The sequence below is a fragment of the Calidris pugnax genome, unplaced genomic scaffold, assembly GCF_001431845.1.
Source record: "Calidris pugnax isolate Ruff unplaced genomic scaffold, ASM143184v1 scaffold91, whole genome shotgun sequence".
Classification (NCBI taxonomy): Eukaryota; Metazoa; Chordata; class Aves; order Charadriiformes; family Scolopacidae; genus Calidris; species Calidris pugnax.
In genome coordinates, this window is record NW_015090898.1 from 2924636 (window position 1) to 2935195 (window position 10560).

At 58.1% G+C, this 10560-nt stretch overlaps 1 protein-coding gene across 1 annotated transcript; it reads right to left on the bottom strand.

The window, feature by feature from the left end:
* Nucleotides 1-32: 32 nt before the first annotated feature.
* MAPKAPK2 (mitogen-activated protein kinase-activated protein kinase 2) lies at nucleotides 33-5452 on the bottom strand. The gene is made up of 9 exons (XM_014948451.1): nucleotides 5307-5452; nucleotides 3566-3630; nucleotides 2732-2811; nucleotides 2502-2628; nucleotides 1790-1865; nucleotides 1490-1614; nucleotides 1101-1186; nucleotides 916-996; nucleotides 33-636 (listed from the first exon to the last, which is right to left on the bottom strand). Exons 1-9 carry the CDS (start codon nucleotides 5444-5446, stop codon nucleotides 493-495), a joined length of 924 nt encoding a protein of 307 aa, XP_014803937.1. The 5' UTR covers nucleotides 5447-5452; the 3' UTR covers nucleotides 33-492.
* Nucleotides 5453-10560: the final 5108 nt, after the last annotated feature.

The window sequence follows — 10560 nt, forward strand, 5'->3', positions numbered from 1 at the left end:
CCCATCCCCCCTGGACCCCCTCCCAACCCCAAAGCCCCATCTCTATCCAGCATCCACGCAGGGAACACGCTGTCTGGGTTTCAGCTCTACAGTAGTTTTTAAAAAATATTTATACGTTATATACCCTAAAAAGGTCACCACAGGAATTTCCATGTCTTTGGAAAGAAGGAAAAAAACCAAAAAAAACCAAAAACCATAAAAATCAAAACTGGTTCACAAAAGAAAAAAAAAAAATAATCCAATTATTGGCGGCGTTCACCTACAGGACAAAACCCCCGGGCGCAGCGTGTGGCTCTGATGGGGGGGATCTTACCGCCTGCTCCGGAAGGGTCAGAAACACAGGTGAGTAGCTAAAAATAACTAGTCTGGTATAAATGTCGAATTCCATGCGCTTGATATAACAGTCTGTCTCTTTTTGTCTTTTTTTTTTTCCTTAAAAAATATATATATATAGTTATTGCTTTCTCAAGGGCGGGCGGGCGCGGGGCACCCTCAGTGGGGGAGCGGGGCGGGCTCGGGAGGGTTTGCTTTCTTCCTCCTCTTCATCAGCAAAGGGTTCGAGGAATCTTCGATTTTCTTGATCTTGATTTGTTCGTAGTCCACTCGCATGGTGGCCAGTGCGCTCGTCATCTCCTCCTGCAGCAACAGGCACCGCCGTCAGCAAAGCCCCCACAGACACAGCAACCCCCCCCCGGGGCTCCCCAGGGCAGGGGGTCCCCCTCCAAACCCCACTGGGAAGAAGTTGCAGCCAGGGCTGAGGGTCCCACTGCCAATTTTCCCAGCCCCATCCTGAGCTCAGTGGGAGCCAGGAGGCTCACGCTGAGCCCAAATTAGCCCAAGGATGCACAAGTGGCCAGTCCCCAGAGGGGACCCGAGGCACGGGGTGTTACAGATGGCAAAGGAGAGAGGTTTTACCTTCACGTCCTCCCATAGATCCTTCTCCTCTTTCAGCACACGGCTGGTGTGCAGCGGGGTCTGGGGCACCTGCATGGATTGCTGCCGAGAGAGCCGAGGAGCATCAGCCAAGAACCACAGGCATCCCATCCCATCCCATCCCATCCCCATCCCTGCCCCATCCCCATCCCCATCCCCATCCTCACCATGATCCAGGGGTGGTTCATGAACTCCGTTATCGTCATGCGCTGGGTGGGATCTGTCTTCAGCAGGTTGCGGATCAGCTGCTTCACTGGAAGGGTTTGTGCAGGGCCAGGCGTTAGCAGGTCCCGGGGTGGTTGTCCCCACACTCCAACCCAAGCCAACGGCCCCCAAAACACCAACTCGTGCCTCCCATCCCCTCCATGCCACAGACCTCACCCTGGTCAAACCCTTCAGCACCTCGAGCAGAGACCAAGCTCCTGTATCACTAAGAGGTGACCCACAACATGCCCAGAGTTCATCCCCCCCAGCCTTTGTGGCGCTGCTGGACATGGGGCTGGACACAATGAGAGACCTCAGCCCGGGGACAAGCTGTCACAGGGACCCCGTTTACCTTCCTCTGACACTTCGGACCATTCGGGATTGGGAAACTCATACTGGCCCATTCGGATTCGCTTCTTCATGCCCGGTGAGATGGCCAGGCCGTGGTTGGAGTAGAAGGGGGGGTACCCACACAGCCTGCGCCGAGAGGGAGCAGAGATTTAATGTGTTGCCCCGAAAGCCCTCCCAGCAGTGCCCACGGGGCAGGAGCAGGAGCAGTGCAGCTGGGAAAGGCTCAGCCCCATCAGCCTGCAGACGATGCCCCCCTCCCTTTCTGACCCTGGTGGGATGGAGAGGGACCCGTCGGACTTACAGGATGTACATGATGACGCCAAGGGACCACATGTCACAGGACTTGTCGTACTTCTCAGGGCCCAGCACCTCTGGGGCTGGTAAGGAGAGAAACAAAGTCCTGAGTCAAAGGGGCAGCACCAGGCGAGAGGGATCTGACCGTCCCACGGAGCCACCTGCGGCTCCGTGCCCTCTCGGCAGCGCTGTGGGACAGGCTCCAGCACGGCCACACCATCAGTGGGGGCAGGAGTGGTGCAGGGTGGGTATTTCAGTAAAATTTGGTGGTTTTTTTCCCCCATACATATCACTCGTTAACCCAAAGCAGCCCCCAGATCCAAGCATCCCAGACAGGAGCTGCCCCCACCACCGTGCTGCGATGGAGGCGAAGGCCTGGATGCAGAGGTGATGGGCTGTGCATGGCTGAAATGGCTTCAAGCTGGAGGGGAACAGATTTAGACTGGAGATGAGGAGAGGGTTCTTCACTGTGAGGGTGGTGGAGCACTGGAACAGGTTGCCCAGGGAGGTGGTTGAGGCCCCTTCCCTGGAGATATTCAAGGAGAGGCTCAACGAGGCCCTGGGCAACCTGGTCTAGTTGGGGGTGTCCCTGCTGACTGCGGGGCGGGGGGACTAGATGGCCTTTGGAGGTCCCTTCTGGCCTGGGCAATTCTATGATTCTATGGCACCATCCAACCCCCCCAGCCCTGCAGGCTCAGACCCCCTCCCCAATCACTTACCCACGTAGTACGGCGTGTAGCACGGAGTGGCCAAGGAGTTGTGTGTGGTGGTTTCTTTAGCAAAGCCAAAGTCCGTGAGTTTTAGCACAGCGTTGGGTCTTTTGGAGGTGTACAGGAGGTTTTCGGGCTGTGAAAACACAAGGAAGAAGTGAGCAGAGGAGCTGGAGCAGCCACAGTGTCACCATGGGCCAAGAGGGGCTCAGGGGCCGGGCAGGGGTGCAGTGCGGTACCTTCACGTCCCGGTGCGCGATGTTGATCGAGTGCAGGTACTGGATGGCTTCCCCGATGCTCTTCATGATCTCTGAAGCCTCTGAAGCAGCAAAAAAGACATCAGAGCCTTTACAAGCAAGTTGAAAGGAGCACCGCTCCCTGGGTTACTCCACAGATCAGGAGCCAACAAACACGGCTCAGACCAAAGGGGTTGGCTCTATCCCAAGCCCCCCATTTCCAAGCAGGAGCCACCCCCCAGCCCCATCACCCACACCCAGGTTGGGGGCCTGCAGCAAACGGGAGAGGAATTCACAGGAGGAGGGATGGGGCAGGATCCAGCCACTGACCCCAACACCCAACCACACAAGCCCCAAGGGGGGGGTCACTGTGGGGTGAGGGGTCTGAGCCCACCTCCAGCATCACTAGGGACCCCAAATCTGCAGGGAAAGCAGCTGGAAAGCTGCCCCCTGCGGGATGTGGCAGCAATGGGCTTGGGGTTTGGGTTGTGTGGACACTTTTCCTGGCTGCAGGAGCCGAGGGGACAAGATTTGTGAGATCCATGAGAACCTGGTCTCCATGTTGTGGAGTGGGGTGGGTGCTTCTGAAGGTGACTGAAGCTTCTGCCTTTGCTGCAGTGGGTTGGACAGGACATGGGGGCAGCTGAGAAAACATCCCTTAACCCTGCTCTCAAGTGAGCACGAAAAGCAGGACCACTTGCACCCACGCTCCTCATTCCCTCAAACCCTGCTGGGCGTCCAACAAAGGGATTGAGGGAACGAGCTGCAGCAGAACCACTCCTACAACAGCGTGAAGTGGCCCAAAGACCAAACCCCAGATCCCCACGGGCTCCGTACCCCGTTCTGTGAAGGCCTGGTCTCCCCTGTCTTGAATCCTGCTGAAGAGCTCCCCGCCGTCCAAGCTGGAAGAGATAACGGGCGGCGTCAGATGCTGCGGCACCAATTTCATGCCAAGAACAAATTTCAGAGCAGGAGTGAAACCTGCAGCGCTGAGCCAGGAGCTGCAGAGCTCAGCGAGAAACAAACCCCCTCCCCATCCCAGCCCTGGGGTCGGTGCTTCTGGGCACGGGGGCGTTTCAGAGCCTCCCCCCTTCCAGAAATGAGCAGGGCAGAGGCGTCGATGCCGGCGGCGGAGGTGCGGGGGTGCGAGCGGACGTGGTCTCCCCCCTCCCAGCCCACGGAAACACATTTTACAGTAAAACCAGCCACCGTGGCTCGCAGGTGGCGAGCGCGCTCTCCCGGCACGCTTGGCCTCATTTCACTCCCGAGCCAAACCGCCCCGATGGCGTGCGAACCCCGTGGCAGAAATGCTGAGCAAAGACCACGGCGCCGGCAGGAGCTCACCCCCAGGACGGGGGAGGCAGAGACCAAACCCCGCTGCAGCAGGATAAGCCCTCAGAGAAGATGCTGAGATGGAGAAGAACCACGGGAACCTTGGCGTGGTTCCCTCCCCAGGTACCCTAAAGGAAAAACTCAGCTCCAAGAGAGATCAGGGCTGAGATCTGGGATAATTCTCCATGAGAACGGGGATAACAGCGCTTCCTGTCCCTGCCTTATCTAAGCTGAGCAGAAAGGGCTGCTGGCTTTCCCGGCGCAGATAGCATCTCCTTGACATTCCCTGGACATCTGCAATACAGATAGAGCGAGACTGCCGGGGATGAGCGTGGCACAAAGTGCACGAGGAGACACACACCGTGCTCACGCTGGAAGCCAAACGCTGCCCCGTGACTGGCGTTACCCCCAGAGCATCCCTCAGAGAGCGGGGAGCTCTGACGGGGACACGCTGCAGGGACCTGCTGCTGCCCGTTTCCATCCAGCTACCGCCTTCTTCCCACACGAGCAGATGTGCTGCACAAACCCTTTCCCATCCCCGGCTGCCCAGCGTCCTGACGTTGGTTCTCAGAAGCCTCTGCCCACACAAAAGCCTCTCTGGTGACGGCCCTGCTGCGCTGCGCTGCCTGCCCCGGCGCTGCTCGCACCCGCTGCCCCCCCAAGGCAACCTGCCGGCTTGCCAGAGGAGAGGTTTTGGCAAGGAAGCTGCATCAAATCACAGCTGCGGTTGGGATGTGGTTTCAATACTTTCCCCTTCATTCCTCCCTCCTCCCCAGGTTATATCAAACATCTATACCCCGAACCAGAGCCGCTCGACTGCTGCTGCAAGAGCTGCCGCGGCGCCGATGGATGCAGCAGCTCGGCGTGGCTGGGGGCTGCCCAGCAGAGCCCAGCGCGGGCTGCCAGGAACCACCAACTACCCCGACTTTTCGATGGCCAGAGCCAGTTTGGTTATGACCCATCTGCAGTGAGAACCACGGGCCTGAAGCCTCCCGACAGCCGAGGCAGTTTTCAGAATGACTCAGAGCCGGCGCGGCTCCTGACGTCCCTCCAACGCCAGCCCCTCTGCCAGGGCACGCATCCCTACGGCTCTCCCCACCACAGCATCTCCTTGGGGTCCCCACCACCCACGGCAGGGGTGGAGGAAGGTGCTCACCCCCCCAACACACTTTTTGGCATCATTCCACAGAGCCATGGGTGCTCCGGTGGGGAGAGCCCACCCGTAACGACACCACCGGGGACTCACCACTCCATGACGATGAGCAGACACTTCCTCCCCTGGTAGAGGTTCTCGTAGACGTCCATGATGCGGACGATGTGCGCGCACTGCGATGCCCTCCAGTGCAGCTCCACTTCCCTCCGGGCCTTCGGACAGTCCTGCAGCATCTACGGGAGAAGCCAGACCCCGGGTCAGCCCCGAGCTCCCCACCCCAGGAGAGCTGGGCTGCTGGCACAGCACCCACCCAAGAGGAGACACGGGGTGAAGGCCACGCGTGGGTGCTCTCTGCGGGTGGCTTCGAGGAGAGCTCCTGCAGGCTCTGTGCAATGCCTCCACCCCCATCTAGTGGGAAGAGCGTGAATCCACCCGTCCTCCTCATCTTGTCCTCCCTTATACAAGGCCAGTAAAAGCTTGTCCTGGCTGCCTGCCACCTCCCTGCCCTCTGAGATGCCTCCCCAGCCTGTGCCACCAGCCAGCGAGACATCCTACTGCATCTATGAACAAGCTTCTGTGGTGGTACCCACACCAGTGCACCCCTGGGTGCCACCCAGCATCCTTGCTCTCCCCTTCGCAGCCCCCTGGCAACGCTGCCCACCCATCACAGCCCACCCATCACCTCCCACCCATCAGCTTGGGACTGGCAGGACCCTCCTGCTCTGTCCCCTCATGCACAGCCCAGGCACAAAAGCACCCTCACCGCGTCTTCGGAGTCCACCAGCACCCAGCCACATCTGCCTGGGGAGGGGACAAAGCAAACAGCCAGATGTTCCCTAAATAGCAGCTTTTCTCACAAGCAGCAGCTCTTTAATGAGGCTCCTGACCTTCCCAGAGACAACTCTCAGCTCCCAGGTGCAGGAAGGATTTGCTCGTCTGCCACAGACTATTAATTACCATGTTTGTCAGGATAAACAACCAGCCTTAATTATTATACTCCTAAATATAGATCAACAAACGTGTCTATCTTGAGCATAGTTCATTTTCCTTCCTGTCTCCAGCAGCTCCTGGAGCTGGGCTCGGCGAAACGCCCCAGAGCAGGTCTGCACCTCTGAGCTGCACATGGAAACACATCCCACCCCCCGGGTGCATGGGCAGGAGACGGAGGATTTGGTCATTTTACCAAGATGGACACAGAAATGTACCTCTGCCCCTCTGCCCTCTCCTGGTTGAGCTCCCAGGCTGGTTGAGCATCCACCTTGGGATGCCTCCCTGGCCTGGCAGGACCCAAAATGGTACCCAGTGTGTATCGAGGACCCCTCTGCCAGAGGGAAATTTGACAGGAACACGGGGTAACACTTGCTGCAGCCCCAGAAGACACACAGTGCCTGTTGGTAAGTGAAACGCTCGCTGGTGGTGCTCACAGGGTAACGGCAATTCCCACTCCTGCCCGCAACAGCCTGGGGTTCCCTTTGCCACAGGGAAAGGGACAATGGGATGTGCTCTTCAGCCACCCACCTAATCCCCCTTCCTGGGGTCTGGTCACGCTTCTCCCACCTCCTTGGATCTCCTGCTTCCCCAGGCTCAGGAGACCCACACCGGTGGTCAGCACGTGGGGTGTCTTCTGGCATCAAACCATGGGGAAGCTCAGTGAAAACCAAAATGGCCAAGCCACCCTTTGTGCATCATTTCCACCGACAACCTCAGGGTGAAAGGAGGACAGGGCAGGAGGCTGGGCAGCCCCTCCTCGCTCCTCCATCGCTTAATTACCCTAAAAACCAGATCCTGCTGAATTCGAAGCCACAAGCGAGTGCAGCACCAGCCGCCCCGGCAGCCGGGGAAGGGGCCTGGAGAAAAGCTCAGCTATTTGTGGCTGGGCTGCCAGCAGCTCGGCGTGGGGAGCCAGGAAGCTGAAGAGAAAAAGGGGAAAAAAAAAAACAAAAAAAAAACCAACACAAAAAACCAAAAACCAACAACAAAACAATTTGCAATTACGCCCTGGGAAAATTGACCAGCAGGAAGCAGCCGGTTAACATCATTCTGCACAAGACAAACAGGAGATGTACAGAAACACATACCCAATTTTCAGAGGTCACTCGGAGCGCTTCTGAAGGAGCTTAATTGTATTTCTAATGAAGGAGGAGGCAGCAGCCCCCATTACCTGTTCCAGCACAGCCCTGACGTCGGCTTTTGTACTCGGGCCCCCACAGGGAGCAAACAGCTGCCCCCGCGCTCTCAAACCCCCCCGGCTGCAATTCAGCCCCAGCACCAGCCCCCCGCTCCCCCGCAGGATGGAGAGGGGCATATTAAGCCTCATTAAGGGAATGATTTGTTCTATTGAGGAAATGTTCCCGGCGGCAGGTGACAGCGGTGGGGCCAGACGCAATGAGGCTGGTGGGGAAGGTTGTTACCCCTGCAGGGGGATGCAGGAGGGACGTGGCGATGCCCAAACCATGATAGAAGCCACTCACATCACCCACTGCACCCACACAACCTCCATCCCACCCCAGGAGGTGCCGTGGGGTGGGAAAGCACCTTCTGGTCCCAGTCCAGATGGGAGAAGGCAGCGCTTCCACCAGTTTCTCCTCTTTTGGTGGGAGCCAACAGCTCCATCTCCCTCCTCCGTCCCTCGGCCGCAGGCAGCAGTGAAGCCACAGGCATTGCTCTGGTCACAGGAGCTCCACACGGAATTTGGGGGTGTGCGGTGACACTTTCCCAGTCCCTAATTTAGCTCCAGTATCCAGAGTAGCCAAGGGCTGCAGCAAGATTTGTATTTCTTGGCTTGCAATGAGGGGACGGAAAAAGCACCTCCCGTTTCCCCAGGGCTCAGCGAGGGTGAACTGTCCCCATCCCACCCGGCTGAGGGTACCAGCCTGGGGACACTGTCCCCTCCCACCAGCTCCAGAGCAGATCCAGAAGAAGGAGATTATGCAGGTGCAGCGATGCAGAGCGCAACCAGAATTAACCCTTTGCAGAGAGGAGATGGCAGCAGATGGATGAGCCGCTGGAAAGCCCCGCCGCTGCTCCCGGCTCAGTTTTTCCATCTCTGTTACCTCCCATTTCCCTTCCAAGGAACAGGAAGGATCTACTGGGAGATCAAACTCCTCGGTGTTTCAGATGGGAAGGGTTGCTCCCCGCAGGGCTCTCGCCGGAGCAGAGGGCAGTAACCAGATCCCCGGGTTACACAAGTGTCCCCGGGACAAGGACAGCGCTGCCGAGGGGACTCTGCCACCCTCTTCCAGCAAAAACCAGGTGTCACCCACAGAGGAGTCCCATACATTTCCCTTTACAGAGATTAGGTGCTCTAGGTGTTTAGCTGTGCAGAGAGCATCGGCCTCTAAACCTCTTCTCATCGTCAGAGCGTGTCTCCAAGTCCAGGTGTCCCTTCAACACCGTGTGGGACAGGGGACAGCCAGGGGAGCCGTGTCACCCCAGAGCTCTGCACCGACCCATCTCCGTGTCCCACCAGGGCTCCTGCCCGCAGGGAAGGTGGGAGAGCTGGGAAAGGGCCACTCCATCCTCATGATGATTAGGGAGGAAGCTCAGCTTCCATCCACGTCCCAGCTCTCCTCGCAGCAGCTTGATGCCGCCGAGACTTCGGCAGACGGCGTGTGCTGCCATCCTGTGCCTTGGCTCAGCCCAGCTCCCCCAGCAGCCCGCACATGCTGTGGGAGAAATTAATTATGAGCAAAGCTAAACGCGCTCATTAGCTCCACGAAACCCCTCCAGCCAAGGGCTCCAAACCCAGCCCCATCAGCAGCCCCTGTCCCCGCATGCTCGGGACCCCCTGGAGCAAAGGCTCCTCCCGGGCTCCTGCAGAAGCTCCAGGATTTTCACCACCTTGGAAAGACAAACCCTGGAATCGTCTCCTGAAAACAAACCAGCTCATTGGGGTGTCTGCAGGACAGACACCAACATCCAACTAACCCAGATTGCTGGGACGCTGCCTCCACGGGCACAGAAACGGGGCTGGAAAAACCGAGCGGGCTCCTAACACCCCCCCATAGTCACGGAAAAGGAGCTTTGGCTCAAATAAAAGAGCTGATGGCTCTGTCCTGTTGGCTCGGCAGCGCATCGAGATTAATTTCTCCCCCACCATCTCACACCAAGCCCAGCAAAGGCGGGTGGGCGCAGGGAAGGAAGGAAGACGCCGGAGAAAACAAGGGGGCTTGGAGCTGCTCACGTTCCCTTCGCCCACGCGTGTCCTCAGGCACCACTGATTCAGTCTCGCCGCCTCCTCCGGGGATGATGTGCCGTGAATCACGGCGGGTTCGCCCAGGAAGCTCCCTCCTCCGCTGGCAGGTCCTGCATCCCCCATCCCGCTGCTCCACACCGTGGGACGGCAGGAACCCGCTGTGCTCCCTCAGACTGGCAAAATATCCCCGTGGAACGACTCCCAAAGGAAAAAACTCACCTCTCACGGGGCAATTTCCATGAGAACTGAGGCTCAGGCACACACCCCCACGCCGAGCTGTTCATGTTTCCACAGCTGCCCCTCTTTGCTGCGGCTCCAGGCTCACCTCGGGCTCTCCAGCTGCTCTTGCAGGCAGGGTATTTTTATTTCCACGTGTTATTTGGATCACACCCGCTTCCCCTCGGTCCCCAGCCCAGCAGCACACCCTGCCTGCCTCCCCTGTGCGGCAACCAGCCCCTCCGAGCCACCTCCTGCAACAGGACCCGTGTGCCCCGTGCCCCACACCGCCCCGAGGAGCCCCCCTCGGGAGCTGCCTGCACCGCGGGGGCGAAAATAAACCCTTCTTAAGTTGCAATAAAAATAAACCTACAGTAAGGAAAGCCAGGCTGTCACCCTCCCGAGGTACCAGCTGGGGAGCAGAGCAGAGGTTTCCCTGCCTGGACTGCTCACACAGGCGCTGGGTTCCCCCAGTGGGGCTACCATGGGGCAAGGAGCATTTTTTCACAGAATGATATGGGGTTGGAAGGGACCTCTGGAGATCATCTCCTCCAACCCCCTGCCAGAGCAGGTTCACCCAGAGCAGGAACGTGTCCAGGTGGGGTTTGAATGTCTCCAGAGATGGAGACTCCACCACCTCTCTGGCCACCTTCATAGGAAAGAAGTTCCTCCTCATGTTGAGGTGGAACTTCTAATGTTCTAGTTTTGCCCATTTCCTCTTGTCCTGTCCCTGGGCACCACTGAAAAAAGACTGGCCCCATCCTCCTGATACCCACCCTTTAAGTATTTATACTTAAATCAGATTGATTTGATCAGATTATCAGATTGATCAGATCCCCCCTCAGCCTTCTCTTCTCCAGACTAAAAAGACCCAAGTCCCTCAGCCTCTCCTCATAAGGGAGATGCTCCAGGCCCCTAACCCTAATAGAGCAGAAG

Excerpts from the sequence above, each read along its gene's own strand:
- MAPKAPK2 (XM_014948451.1), bottom strand. The coding sequence starts at position 5,446 with ATGCTGCAGGACTGTCCGAAGGCCCGGAGGGAAGTGGAGCTGCACTGG. Across the intron at positions 3,631-5,306 it reads CTGCTCATCGTCATGGAGTG|CTTGGACGGCGGGGAGCTCT; the intron begins GTGAGTCCCCGG and ends TATCTCTTCCAG. Across the intron at positions 2,629-2,731 it reads TCGCGCACCGGGACGTGAAG|CCCGAAAACCTCCTGTACAC; the intron begins GTACCGCACTGC and ends GTGTTTTCACAG.